General features: G+C 45.7%; 1 protein-coding gene across 1 annotated transcript in view; it reads right to left on the bottom strand.

Annotated features, from left to right (window-relative positions):
• Nucleotides 1-1175: 1175 nt before the first annotated feature.
• Nucleotides 1176-15449, bottom strand: part of RAB20 (RAB20, member RAS oncogene family) — a 42561-nt gene continuing 28287 nt past the window's right edge. Inside the window, exon 2 of the mRNA XM_029604711.1 lies at nt 1176-2281. Coding sequence (XP_029460571.1) covers nt 1770-2281 — 512 coding nt within the window. The 3' untranslated portion in view covers nt 1176-1769. The remainder of the gene's footprint in view (nt 2282-15449) is intronic.

The following is a 15449-nucleotide window of genomic DNA, read 5'->3' as shown; positions in this document are numbered from 1 at the left end:
TTTGCATAGGCAGAAAGCCATTTGAAGCACATAAGTGGTCTCTTCTCCTCACCTATTGTTTATTCCATTCAAGATTGTTACTTTAGGAAATATTTTTCTCAGGCATGGAATTAAATTCAAGCTTGACCTCTTGCCAGCTTGTTGTACTTGCTACTGGTAGAAAAAAAAAATCGATGTGTTTTTGTATATTACCATCTCATTTACAAAAAAAAAACCCAAAACTGATCAAAATGGTTTATGCCTAAGGGTGCTTAGCAAATTCTTGTGGAATATGACAGCAGGAACTTGTGGCTAGCTCCAGGCAGCACTGGCGATGCTAAGGACCCCGCCATGCACAGATTTCCGTATAAAATGCTTCCTTTCATCAGCACAAAATGGCAGGGCATCATTCAGAAATCTGGCTCGCTGGTTTTTCCCTACAGCTTTATCAGATTCCAATGTTTGCAGCGGCAGCAGTCAAATCAAATATTGACAGCACCGAGGCAGCAAGAGAGAACAAGCTGTGCTGAACGGGTATAAATCATTCATTTCTAGCAGAGGTGGGCAGGAAAGAGGAGTTTCCACATGGGGAGTACTAGAGTAAAAGCTAATCTGCCCCCCTGTAAAATAAATACTTGGGTTAACCCACTCACTAAGTACACGGTTTGCAGTTTTTGATACCTTTTATTAGAGCCACATAAAAAAAAAAATGCTTATGTACATCAGAAGGAATGACCAAGGTGGTCCGCAAAGCACCCATATGGGCAGCCCCATCACTCAGGCCACAGGGATATTTGCTGCAGCGCTGGGGATAGAGGTTCAGACCCCTTCACCTTTGTAGAGGCAGCTAGGGTTTAAGGTACAGCATAGGCATGATAGGCTTAGGCCCAAGTCACGGTAGTAGAAAGATGAAGACTGCTAGCAGGGCGGTCCCTGCCGCAAATGAGCGGTGTTAGAGGACTGACACCCCACCCACCCCCCAGCGCAAAGGGTTCATACAGTCACCTGTGCATAAGTCCACCAGATCCACATCTTCAGGTATTGCGTTTCTATAAAACGCATCAAGCTGCAGTGTCCAGCACCTCTAGAATTTGCTTAAATTGAAGCAAACAGTTGGACACAATTTAGACTCCTATGTATAAGGCTCAAGAGATTTCACTAATCAAAGGCATGAAAACAAGGATCTCCGTGCCAGCTTGCTGTATCATAATCAATTTTTATAATGCAAATATTAAGGCACCATCAGAATTCAAATAAGTGACCTGCCACCTACATTTTTTTTTTTTTTTTTTACATATATAAAAGTACTTGTGCATTGCGTTCAAGAAGTCAGATTTGAAGAGTGTAAAAATAAGTAACAGAATCATCAAGGTTTTAGGATCCATTTCACAGTGTAAAGAATACATTTAAACTGATTAAGGAATTCTTTTGTAATATATGGACGCATTAAAAAAAAAAAAAAATAGTGAAAGTACGAGCAGCACCCCCCATTCCGCAGAATTACGTTTTTTTAAAACAACCTCAGAATCCTTAAAAGCCACCGACGGGACCGTGGCAGCTATCAACGCGGAAAGCGGATCACCTCGGCGAACCGAACTGGTCCCGGTCCTTGTCCTCAGAATTCGTTTTGTTGATACGGTATTGGAAGCGGGCTAAGGCACACGGTTCACTTTATAAATAAACCTTTTTAACTAGAGATGCATGTTGCATAAAAGCACAGTAAAGGGGGGCCTTCTGTTCTCCACACGTCACCGCAGACCTATTCCTCCCCCCTCCCCCCCGAGGATAATTCAATGGCAGCAGCCAGATCGGGTCCCTTTGCTAGGCTTGGGATTCATTAAGTCCACAGTCTCCGCTGGTCTGCTGGCCTTCTTCATGAGAGGCACGACCGCCTCAAAGACGCTTTCGAAGAGGAAGTCCACGTTGTAGCCACTCTTGGCGCTGGTCTCGAAGCACATTTTCTCAGCCGCCGGGACTTCCTTTTCGTCCAGCATTTTGTATTTTATTATTCTCTTATAGAGCGAGATGGCGTCCTCCAGGTGAACCTGCTTGCGAACGCTGGGGCTGGTGGCGGTGCATGGCGTTTCCTCTTCGCTTTCTTTCGCCGAGACGCCCTCGTCGGTGAGGTCGACTTTGTTTCCAACGACGGCGAAAATGCAGTCTGCGCGGGCCGTGTCGGTCAGGGCCAGGAACCGGTCCTCGAGCTCTGCCAGGCTTTGGAAGTTGCTCACGTCGTAGATGAGGATGACCACAGCCGCCCCTCTGCAATACATGGAGCCCAGACCATGAAACTGCTCCCGGCCTGGAAGAAAAAACACAGAAAACAAAGTCACTATATGCCAGGAAGTCAGTAACAAAGATCAGTTTACCTGCTTATAAAAAGTCATGAACAAAGATTTAGCAGCAGTTCTAAGTGTATTAGGTTTCAGATGCTGACCAAGTGGCAGTGCTGCCCACCGCCAAGCAGAGACCTAGGTTCAAATCCTAGCTCGGCAGTGACGCTTCACCAGCATTCATAGTCCCTGGAGGAAGGAAGGGGAGGTAACCTGTCACAGAGTGGCCATGCGCCAGAAGGAGCGGTGGTGCATGGCCCCCCCCCCCCCGGCGGAGGACTTGAATAAAAGTTAGTGGCAAAGGTGACATAAAATATGGGAACTCCGTTCCAAATATCTATTCCTCCATCCCCGTTTCATCAATAGCTATGCAGGCCAGCAAGCTTCAAAAGTGGAGGGTCACTATTAAACGCTTAATGTTTTTAGTGTTCCATTAATTCTTATTACTGACTTTACTGTAGCAAGTCAAATGCATGTTTAAGTCTGATAAAAAAAAAAAAAACAACCAAAAACCACACTTGGTAATGCCAAGTAACTAAACCCAGGCCAGGGCGGGTACAAACCCTTCCCCAGATCTAGCTCGTGTTTAACACTGCATAGCCTGGGAAGGGACAAGGCAGCTTAATTTCCAAAAAACAAAAAAAAAAACAAAAAAACCACAAAACTGGTCAGTTTGGCATTTTCATGAGGAGCAAGAATGAGCAAATGAAAAAGGGAAGGGAAAAAAAAATTGCTAAGGAAGTCACTTATGGCATGCTGAACTCTCAAGGGCAAATCCTCACCCCTGGAGGCTTTACATCTCAAAGGCAGCCCTTTACAGCACGTGCCATGCACCAACGATTATTCACGGAAGTGCGACATTAACACACACAGCTCCATGCACGTATCCAATGCAAGGGAAAGCTCTTGGTTTTTTTTTAATTAGTAAGAGTCTTATTCAACAGCCTTATTGTTGAGCAAAAGCAATACCAGCACGCTCCCTTCCCACATCTCTCTCTCTCTCCATCCAAGCCACTGGAACTGTAAAAAAAACTTAACACCTTATAACTTCCACCTTCACCCTGCTTATTCCCAGATCACCAGCCTCTCTGCTGTAAATGCAGGGATTCATTCACATCTGACCCTTTTGGGATCTGCACAAACATCCAGGGATATTTGTTCCCCCCTTCCACAGAGTAACAGTGGTAAATAGGGAGCTATTTCCATAGCAAAAACACAAAATAGAATTATTCGAGTATGTGGAAGGACCAGAGATTATAGATCAAGAGCCCATGTTTCACCTATGGACCATCACCAAAAAAAAAAAAAAAAATTGCCTCTGATCCAACTTATGTTTTTCCTGACCGGGGCTGAAATATCTCTGGCAGATTCTTTGCCGCAGCCTCGGAGCGGAGTAGGCGCCTGGTGGTTAGAGCGGCGGGGCTACGAACCAGAGAAACCAGGCTACAAATCCCACTGCTGCAAGCCGAATGTTATCTGCTTTCAAGAGCCTGAAAAGGCGGAATATAAACCAAATAAACGCAGCTTCGATTATAGCCTACGGGAGCAATTGAGTTGCTGGTCTTTTCTCCTCATGGCAAAATGAAACAAGGCCATGCTGTTTTACCAGTCACGTGCGTCGTGAGAGGGTGTGCGAAAGGTGGCAGCGTAAATCCCTACAAACTCCAGGCAAGGGCGTTAAGGGTAAGGCCCATGATTAAGGAGGCTTTTCGGTGACCCTCACCCACTGTCAGTATATTCATATCCATTAAAAACACCATTTAAACCAAAAGAAGAAGAGATCCAACCCCACAAAAAAAAAAAAATAAATAACCATATACACATTCTCGCATATAAACAGAATTCAGGCATCACATAGGAAAGTTATGACGACGGTATGAGCACACGGCTGGTCAAAACAAAAAGCTTTTCACAACAAGGATGCCAAAGCCATACAAAAAGCAGTAAAATGTATTAGAACAAAACAAAAGGGAGAACTAAGAATAAGATGAAGCCAGAGAGCGGTACAGATATTAAAGGAAGCTGATATAAAAGCAGATCTTTCTCTGGGCAGTGCCATTCATCCTCTGCCAAAAATCAAGACGAGGAGGCATAGTAGGGATTAGGAATTCTCAGCACGACGTTTAGGAACTATTTCCAAACATTTACTGGGGGTGGGGGCCGAGGTCCCATCCTTATTCTCAAGCCCACCTAGTTTTCGGAGCTAGTACGAGGCGCTGCTGCTGCTGCTTTGCAGTGCTGCGGGAGTTCACCACTCCCAGACGTGCGCCACGCAGCACCTTAAAGCCCAGCTCCATTTCCAACCTCCACGCCGCAGAGACAAGGAGGTAAGAAGCGAGCAGCTGGAAGGCGCACAGCCTGGGACTGACTGCACATTTGTTTGGCTCCTGGGCTGCCAGACTGCCACGAAGAGTCTGTTCATAGAGCCCCAGTCAGTTCTAGTTGGTTGCACTCGAGTTACAAGAAGGGAGAGTCCCTACCCAAGTCCAGTGGCACAAGGAGGCAGAGAAGAATTGGGGGTTTTTTTTGTTTTTTTTAAACTGGTTCTATTGCTCTCCGCACAGCGCAGACCAACATTAAAAAACTCTGCATGCATTACCCCTAAGAAATGCAGATTACAAGCAGCATTAACATAGAAGGCAGTAACAACAAAAAGCAAAATAATCTCTAAAGCTTCAGACTGTGCAAGCCAGCCTAGCGTGTGCCTGCAGTCATTCAGTTGTGCATAGCATGGCCGCAACACACCTTGCACACTCGCGCTTCACACGGCCAAGCAGCACCATCTGAACTCCAATAGCTACGGTTAAGCAACGCACAGGATGTTCCTTGAAGCATGCACCCCAGAGGGCAGGGGAAGAGAAAAGTGGTAGGGGGAAGAGTACCCTAAAATGCACCTTCCCTCCCCGGCGTTAACTTACTAGCCAGAGAGCTAAAGCCACAGCAGCAGCTTTTTTTCCAGCTGAAGTAGTACTATAGCCCCCGATGACGTGGTCCTAGTGTTGCCTCTCTTCACTTCCATTACACGTTAGTCACTGTATAATCTTCACCAACTCACAAACTCCCTAGGCGCAAAAACGTGGGATTATTAAAACTTTACGGAACGAGGAATTTGTCATCTTGTGAATTACACCTACACTTAGAGGTCAATATTGAAAATTTAAAAAAAAAAAATTGCCCGAGTGCCTAACTTGACCAACCTAAATTTATATCTATTCAGCTAGATTTCTGGGGGCAGGAAATGCATCCTAAATCTAGCCAGGTTTTTTTTGGTTTTTTTTTTAATTTATTTTTACTACTTATCAAGCTACATCAAGGCTGCTCATCTACCTGCCTAAACTTAACCGGCTAGCTCCAAAAATCAACACTACTTGGCTATCCTATCTACAAAAAGCCCTCCCTTTTGACAAAGCAAATTTCCCCGCTGCCAAACAAAAATGAAGGAAATACTGCCCCACAACTTTACTAGCCCTCCCAATACAGCTCCCTCTTGGCAAAATAAAGAAAAAGCAGCAGCTTCCTGATGGCTTCCATTCCCCTCCCAATTGCCAAAGTTTAAAAAAACAAAAAGACAACACGCTTGCCACAGCAGCCCCTCTCCCTCCCCACAATCCCTCTGGAACCCGTAAATGTCCCCAAGCCAAGCTGGCAGGAGAATTCAGTCCTACTAGAGCCTGCACGTCTCAACAGGCGAACTAGGCAGTCGCCTAGGGCACCAGCCATTAGGGGGCAGCACAGAGAAGCCATGTGGGGGCCACACGTGGAGCCCATCCCACTCACGGCAGAGAGTACAGACTCAGCGGGCCGCGCCCATCTTGTTTGCAACCGAGAGAAGCAGAGTCTCTGCGGGCCTCGAGCAGTGCCAGTGTGTGTGTGTGTGTGTGTGTCAGAGGGATTGTGTGTGTACGAGACAGCGATGGTGTTAGTGAGAAAGAGAGGGAGGAAGCCTGTGTAAGGGTGTGCGTGTGAATGAGATAAGGAACCTAAGTGTGTGTGTGTGTGTGTGTGTGTGTCAGAGGGATTGTGTGTGTACGAGACAGCGATGGTGTTAGTGAGAAAGAGAGGGAGGAAGCCTGTGTAAGGGTGTGCGTGTGAATGAGACAAGGAACCTAAGTGTGTGTGTGTGTGTGTGTGTGTGTGTGTCAGAGGGATTGTGTGTGTACGAGACAGCGATGGTGTTAGTGAGAAAGAGAGGGAGGAAGCCTGTGTAAGGGTGCGCGTGTGAATGAGACAAGGAACCTAAGTGTGTGTGTGTGTGTGTGTGTCAGAGGGATTGTGTGTGTACGAGACAGCGATGGTGTTAGTGAGAAAGAGAGGGAGGAAGCCTGTGTAAGGGTGCGCGTGTGAATGAGACAAGGAACCTAAGTGTGTGTGTGTGTGTGTGTGTGTGTGTCAGAGGGATTGTGAGTGTACGAGACAGCAATGGTGTTAGTGAGAAAGAGAGGGAGGAAGCCTGTGTAAGGGTGCGCGTGTGAATGAGACAAGGAACCCAAGTGTGTGTATAAGAGAGGGGCCCTTTCTTGAGTGAATTAGATCGGAGTCGGGGTCTGGGCGCAAGGCAGAAGGTTCGCCCAAGGTGCCTAATGCCCTTGCACCAGCCCTGCCTGCCTCCTCCTAGTTCAACATCCAGCATTGCTCCAACACCATTAGGATGGCTACACTAGTTCTGCTTCTTCACTGGTGCTTAGTAGCTCTATCACTTCCCACCTCAAAGTTCTACATTCCGAGCAACCAAAGCAAGAAACTGTGCCCCCAGTCTCCGGACTCTCCCCCCCATCATTAAGTCCATTCTCTCAGGCAGGGGAAGTACAGCCAGAAAAAGGGGGACAGACAGTTACTAGGTATATTTACAAATGCATCATCAGTTCCTATTCGTTGGACCGGTGACAGAGGCCAGGGAAGACCAGATGAATGAGGTAGTCTGCTAGAGCCACATGACTTTGGGGACAGCAGCTGGAACAAGCATGGATGGGCCACACCACTCTGCTAGTTCAGCGTGCAGAGAGCTGCCCAAAAACACAATCCATGAGACAAAGAATTAGGCAACAGGGCACCTATTTCCCCCCCCCCCCCACCTTCCATTATCACGCTGCTTCTATGCCTGCCTCTTGGCTACAATGTGTTGCGTCTGGCCACATATCAGATTCTGCTCCCTTGCCATGTTGGGACCAGTCTGGGCAGCTAGTGAAGGAGAACTACAGTCTGGGTAAAGCCTTGGAGACAAGTGATCTGGATATGGCTGGAGGGGTGATGCAGGGGAGGGAGAATACAGAGTTGCTTACCTGAAACAGGTGTTCTAGGACAGCAGGATGTTAGTCTTCACACACGGGTGACATCGCATAAAGCCAGACACGGAAAAATTAAGCCAAAGTTTCCAGAACTTTGACTAGGCATACAGAGCATGCCCTATACCACATGTCTACTAGGGATGTGCATTCGTTTTCAACGAAAACGAATGCACGAATCAAACGAATAGGTCCCACTTCGTTTGATTCGTGGGTTCACAAAACGCATGGCGATCCCCCACGAATGAAACAGTTTCATTTTTTGGTTCACAGTGCTCTTAGCAGCCGTTTGAAATAGGAGAAGGCCATGTGGGAGTATCCATAGCAACAACCAGCCCTTTCCTGTGAGTCATGTGACCTCACAGCCCTGTCAGAGCAGGCCCGGGGAAAGGCGCTAGGTACCTGGAACTCGCAGAGGGAAGGGTGCTCTGCCAGACGGCGCCTGTCTGCCAATTTCCCTGCCCCTTGGACGTCGATCCGTCCGGCCCGCCCTCTTTCTCCCTTTTGGGGAAGCTGGCGTTCTCTCGGCTCCCCAGCGGGATGAGAAGTGGAGGCGGACCCACCAGTCTAACATACAGCGGAAACGCAAGGACGGAGGACTCCCTCTCTCACTCCCCGCACTCGTGGCAGCTGGCGTCGAGGCAAGGTCTTCTGGTGTTCTTGCCACTATCATGGTTCCTCAGTGTGTTGATGTTAATCTTTCTGCTGCTTTGTCCCTTTATCGGCACCTTGTGGTTTTTTCTTAAACCCATTCTGCTTGCTATGTCCCCCCTTCATTGTGCTGTAGGATGTTGATGCCACTTGCTTGCCACTTTGCCTGTCGTGCTGCCTTTGAGGGTTCATGCATCTGCTATCGGTGCCCTCTTTTAAAGCTGTGGTGTGTTTTTGACACTCTCGCTGCTGCTTTGCACCTCTGTTAAAGCACTCTTCTTGCCACTCCTGGTAACCCTTTGCCCCTTTACATTGCCTTAGGCTATTCATGCCACTTTGGTGCCACTTTGCCACAGTCTAAGTATCTTGGAGCACTTTTCTTGTTCTTATGATTGCTCCCCAGAAGTTTCATCAGAATTGATAAGAAAACCCCAATTCTGCAGCCAAAAATAGGCTGCAAATACTTCCCCCATTGACTTTAATGGCAAACAAAAAACAAATGAAACGAATGAACGAATTGTTTTTTTCCCCTATGAGATTAATGAAACGAATTTGGGTCCCAGCAAAACAAAAAAACTTTTCCTTCTGCACATCCTTATCTACGCGGGGTCCTTCGGTCTCGTAACATAGAACTATGAAAAATAAAATATAGGAGAAACCCAACTCTGGAGGGTGGTGGGCAGGTTTCGTGATGACCAACTGTAAGACAAGCAAGATTGTAGTCCTCACATGGGTGAATCCCTAGTTACGGGCTGCTCCCCAGCACAAAAGGGGACCAACCATGCAAATTGATCAATCACAGGTGAAACTGGCTGTCAGCCTCTCCCTTAAAAGGTCAACTACAGACTTTCATGTGGACTATCGGACCAAAAAAAAAAAAGTTAACCACTTCATTCCTAAAAGGCAAAAAATATTTATTCATATATTTACATTAAAAAAACCCCACAGACCTGGGAGGTTTTGAGAAAATGGAAAGCCTGTGTCAGGGAACAGAAACCACTGTACCTTGCAAAACAATTCTTAAGACAGAGCACAAGCACATCGTTCGTTACACATTAAAGTACATTAAAATCAGGATCAGTCATTACGAAAAGTTACTCTGAAACCACCAAGATTGTATTTCAGATTGACGTATATAAACAAACATTAACAATATTGTTAATCTATTACCTGCCATTCACCCAAGGCAGAGTACAACAGAACAGCATGGGGGCCATACAATCGGAGACTGACAGCAGCTTAGCAATGCTAATATTTTTGATCCAGGTTAAAAAAGAAAATAAAAAATAAATAAAAGCCTTTGCAATGCTCGGATGCATTAGCAGCAAAGCAAAAGCAAACCGCCCTCTTGGAACGGCATGGATTCCCTCGAGGAAGGCGTACAAGCAGGACTGCAGTGTTTGCGTCTTATTAGGAAGGACACTGGAAGACTCTCTGGGAACAATCCACAGCTTCAACCATTGCCGGCCTCCAAAAAAAAACTGATGACGTTTTACACGTTTTCCTGCATTTTAAAAGCAGGTTCTACTGCTGTTTTCTCTTTTAGGAAGTTGGGGATCAGGATGACGGCTCGTGGACTGCCTATAAGCTGTGAGCAGGCCCGGCAGAAAACAAAAAAACACACAAACAAACCCAGAAGAGCCATTGTTAAAGGAGAAAAAAAAAACCCACGATGGGATTTTTGGATTCCTTCTATTGGCCCAACATAAGACATCCAGTTTTGATACACACACAGCTCCCTTCTTCAGATAAGAAGGGAACAAGCATTAACATCTATTATCCCTCTGTAGCCAGCAGGCTCTTCAATTTATTTATTTTTTAATATTTGCCTTTAACAATCTTTTAAAAGCAGCAACAAAATTCAAATCAAGAAGTGTCAGCTACGAGCTATTCTGTCACATTTGTGTTTTGTTTTTAAGTAAATCAGGTGCTTGTTGGTCTTTACATCAACTACCTACCACTGCCAACTTCAAATGTCAACGAGATCTGCCTCAGATATTTGAAGAGAGTGAGAAGATAATCAAAGCAACGCAAAAAACAGCCACCAAAGAGAAAAGCCAACGGTAAACCTACAGGCTTGACATGAGGCCAAGGTTTTGCAGACTTTGAACATCTGTCCCGTTCGCTGAGCTGCAGCAGGGGAGTTGATCACATACCCAACCTGCGAATGTACAACTGAGGTTAAACCATGCACATCGTCCAGCACAGTGGACGATATGCATGGTTTAACCCTTCGTCCTGTCAGGACACACCTGACGGATGTTCACCCACACAACTCCCTGAATACGCGACTGCCGTGGGGTGAAACGTAAACCTATACTCTGCATCCACTGGATTCCCCCCCAGCAATGGGTGCGGTGCAGTACTAGCGTTTCTCCATACAAAAGATATTCCGATTCTGCTAACAACAACACATTCACTCTACTACCAGGCACATGGTAAAGCACAAGCTGAAGAAAAAAAAAACACGCAACTCGTTCAGAACACGCGTAGCAAAGCCAGCCAGACCATAGCAGCACTAACTGCGAGAGCGCAAACAGCAACAGCCTTACCTATGAAAAGGCAGCAGTGCATCAACAAAGTACGTCCTATTGCGAAAACCCAAACAAACAAGACTCAGACGGATAACTCCATGCTACTAAAATACCTCATCTCGGTCACACACACACACAGAACCCGTCTTAAGCAACTATGGAATAAGAGACCACAAACTAAAAATGTGGAGGGCAGAACTGGAAAGGAAATCCTAAAAAGCCACTCTGGAGAATAAATACATTTCCTCCCTGTACTAAGCAAAGTACAAAGACAGAACAAATGCGTTTTTCTAAAAAACTGACCTGGCTCTTGCACTGCATCACACCCCCCACCTCGTGTCCCCATCACTTACTATTCCCAATTGCTCCCTTTCAGTAGTCTCCTCCCACCAATATCCCTGCCAGGCATTCCATGTCCTCTCCCCCTACCTGCCTATCACCCACCAACCCCTTGTTTTCCCCCATACTTTTCCTACGCCGCAGCCCCCACACCCTCCTCTCCCCCCCTCCAGGGTGAAGAGAGCTCACTAGCATGGAGCTCACTAGCATCTTCCACTGCACCGTCACACAACCCTGCTATCAGAGATGTGCATGCAGGAGAAATGAAACAGGAAATAAAAACAAAATTTCCAGTTTTGTTTCATTTCGCTCTCAAACCAAAACCAATTGAAAAATCTGACAAAGTTTCAGGTTTTGTTTTCAAGACCAAAACATCTTGAATCCATCGGGCTCACTGGAAAAACTCTCAGCTGGTTTTCATCCTTCCTCAAAAATAGATATTTTAAAGTCTCCTACAACAACATATTATCAAACGCCATCCCCCTCGAAACAGGTGTACCGCAAGGCTCTGCACTTTCACCAATCTTATTCAACATTTACCTTACTCCTCTTTGCCATTTTTTATCCAGTCTTGGCTTATTATATTACATGTACGCCGATGATATACAAATTCTGATTCCAATTTCCTCCTCATTAGAAGATACGTCTAGTGCAGCCTCTCTCCTGGACACAATCAGAAACAGACTAATCCAACTTAAATTATGTTTAAATATGAACAAAACTGAATGCATACTTATCGCCAGAAAAAACTCCGGACCTAAAACTATTCCACCCTTCCAATTTGACAATTCCATCATCCAACTTAAAGACAATGTTAAAGATTTAGGCTTCTGGGTGGACAATGATTTAAATTATAAAAAAACACATCTCTACTAGAACAAAAGAAGGATTCCACAAACTACAGGTAATCAAACACCTAAAACCACTGCTTCACCCCCATGACTTCAAAACAGTCCTTCAAGCCCTAATATTCTCCTGTTTGGACTACTGCAATTCTCTTCTGATTGGACTACCCAAGTCATCCCTAAGACCTCTACAGCTTCTTCAGAATACCGCTGCCAGAATATTAACGGGGAAAAGAAAATTTGAACACATCACTCCTGTTCTCAACCAACTACAATGGCTCACAATTGAGAAAAGAATCGAATTCAAAGTCCTCTCAATACTGCAGAAAGCAATCTACAAAGCAGATTACACTGCTCTTGATGACGTCATACATATCCACCACTCCCTACGCAATACAAGAACAACTAGTAAACTACAACTTGTGATTCCATCTCTCCCTCTCGCCAAACTCTCTTCCACCAGAAATAGAGCCATTTCCATCATCGGCCCAAAATTATGGAACTCACTACCTCAGCACCTCGCTGGTCAAGAAAACCCTAAATCTTTTAAAAAAGAATTAAAATCTTGGCTACTAAGCCAATCTCTTACTGACAACTCGGACTTTTGATCTCATAATCTATCAGTTCACTGATTGGACAATTTATCCTGCTTCTAACTACAGATATCTCCTATTATCTATGAACCCTGTTTTTCAGTATACCTAACTTTTAGTATATCTTGTTTTTGTTTAGGCTAATTTTATATGTCAGTTTCTCAGTCGGTTTAATGTAATGTATCAAATTTCAATGTAACAGGTTGTTATAATGTAAACCGGAGTGAAGGCAACTCTGCTATACCTCGGTATATAAAAAATGCTAAATAAATAAAATAAATAAATAAAACAGTCATCCATCTGACCTAGGCCAAGGCCTCACCTACGGAAAAGGCAGAGGCCCAAACTTAGTGCCGTGGCCTACCCTGTTTCCCCGAAAATAAGACAGTGTCTTATATTAATTTTTGCTACCAAAGATGCACTAGGCCTTATTTTCAGGGGATGTCTAATAGAGCTGCTGGCTGCCCCTGCCTCAGCCATGCCCCACCAGTGTGCTGTCAGAGAGAGGTAAGAGTGTGCAGCATTCATGGTAGTCAGCTTGGGCTGACTCTGCTGCTTTTGAACCTCTGCACACTGCTTGGAAGGGGTCCCCCGACTGGTACTGCCACCATCCCCAGATGTCAGTAATCTTGCTGCCACTGTCACTGCTGCCGCGTGGCTATTGGGGAGGTGCCGATTGCTGCTACTGACACTGAAGCCCATTCTGCTGCCTCCTCTGTGCAGGCCCCGTGGGCTTCCACTTCCTCCATGCTGATCTCGTACATTGTGAGATCTGCATAGAGAAAGTGCTATTCTTGCACATTCCCAAAGATCACATGTGCCAATCACTAAAAAGTAATTTATTTTTTTTTTTTTACCTTTGCTGGCTGATGTTAGTTTTCTAATCGGTTGGTCACAGGCTTTTTTTTTTTCCACCTTCCCTTTCTTATTTTTTTGCCAATTCCTTTTATATTGTCCTTTTTTCTTCCGTATTTCTTTTCTCTCCGTCTTCTTCCCTCAAACACAGTCAGGTTCTCATTCTCACATGCATTTCTCTCTCACACACACACAGGCTCTCACTGGCACATGCTGTCTCTCATACAATCATTCATACACACAGTCTCTCACTGGCACAGGCTGTCTCTCATACAATCATTCATACACACAGTCTCTCACTGGCACATGCTGTCTCTCATACAATCATTCATACACACAGTCTCTCACTGGCACATGCTGTCTCTCATACAATCATTCATACACACAGTCTCTCACTGGCACAGGCTGTCTCTCATACAATCATTCATACACACAGTCTCTCACTGGCACAGGCTGTCTCTCATACAATCATTCATACACACAGTCTCTCACTGGCACATGCTGTCTGACGCTCACACACACAGGCTCTCTCTCACTCCCACATGCTGTCTTGCTCAAGCACAGGCTCTCACCGTCACACGCTGTCTCTCTCACACACACAGAGGCTCTCACATGCTGCCTCTGCAAACATTCAGATCCTCACTCTCACACACAATCTCTCAACTCATCTCATACACGCACGCACCCTCTACAGACCCTCAGCCTCTCTCTCACCTCTGGGCCTCCTCTTCGCGGGTCGCCGCAGGATGGGCTCTGCAGCGGCCCTGAACTTCTCGGGCCTCTTCCTCTTCTTGGGCCGCTGCGACTTGGGATTTGCAGCAGCCCGCGGCGGCTCCTCTTCTGCACGCGCTGATGCTCTTTCTCCTTCCTACCCATGCGGCTCTGGCAACGTTTACTTCCGGGGCCGCACAGGCAGGAAGGAGGAAGAGCATCAGCGCGTTTGAACGCGATCTTTTTCTTCGGGCAAGAAGGCTCAGCGGCCGCATGAGCCTCCTTGCGCCCGGGCGCATCGGCTCCCCTCCGGATACCACTGCTCGCGTCTGCCCCTAATACTTTGCAAACTTTATTTTAAAAAAAAAAATAAATAAATAAAAAATGACGTCACAGGATTGACCGGCCCACCGGGGGAGGCCCGATCCCCCGATAGGTCAATCCGCCCCTGTTTACAAGGGATGTCTTACTTTCGGGGGAGGTCTTATATTTAAGAATTCGGCTAAATCCCTACTAGGTCTTATTTTTGGGGGATGTCTTATTTTCGGGGAAACACGGTAGGCCTCACCGGGGGGCTGTGGCTGAGACTCCCAAAAATGTCCCCGATTTGTCAGGGATCAGATATCACAGCACAGCCCCAGGCAACTAGAAGTAGAAAATACTGTAAGATTTCTAAAAAGTGGCATAAATTATATGTAATATACTTATTTATATATAACAATTTTGTCTGATAGTAGATGTCTTGGGATTACTCTGATTGCTAATACAATAAAGAACTGAGTAACACCCCCTAAACTGTTAAAGATAACAATCGTACAAAGCCTTTTTAAATTTTTATACCAAATCTTTTACAAAATTATTGCCCACATCACCTTAACACGGTTTCACATCAATATTATAGAAAAAAGTTTTCTGCAATGCGTAAGAATATGTTCCCCCTTACTTCTATCATCATGTCCATTCGTACCACCACATTCACACCTCGCACTATAAAACATTCACGAGCACTCCACAACTTATTCCAAATGAACCTTCGACCTAAGTTTGTTTTACACGCACCATTTCCAAACTGCAAGCACGAACAGATCGCCTCCCACGCTCAGCTGAGTATCAGCGTTCACACACACACAGGAAAGCTATCTGCAAGTTTCCAGCTCTCCTGATTGCACAGGATCCCTTCTAACACAGAACTCATAAGCCATCTTCACTATTTTCCTACACCCATGATTTTTTCACTTCCCAGGAGCGTCTCAGCCGGCGACCCTCTGATATGTGGTAAATTAGCCGGACACCTAACAACCAGTTTTGCTCACTGCCTTTCGAGCAC

This window comes from Rhinatrema bivittatum, chromosome 5 (genome assembly GCF_901001135.1).
Source record: "Rhinatrema bivittatum chromosome 5, aRhiBiv1.1, whole genome shotgun sequence".
Classification (NCBI taxonomy): domain Eukaryota; kingdom Metazoa; phylum Chordata; class Amphibia; order Gymnophiona; family Rhinatrematidae; genus Rhinatrema; species Rhinatrema bivittatum.
Note: the sequence above shows the minus strand (reverse complement) of the source record. Positions and strands in the feature narration are given on the sequence as shown.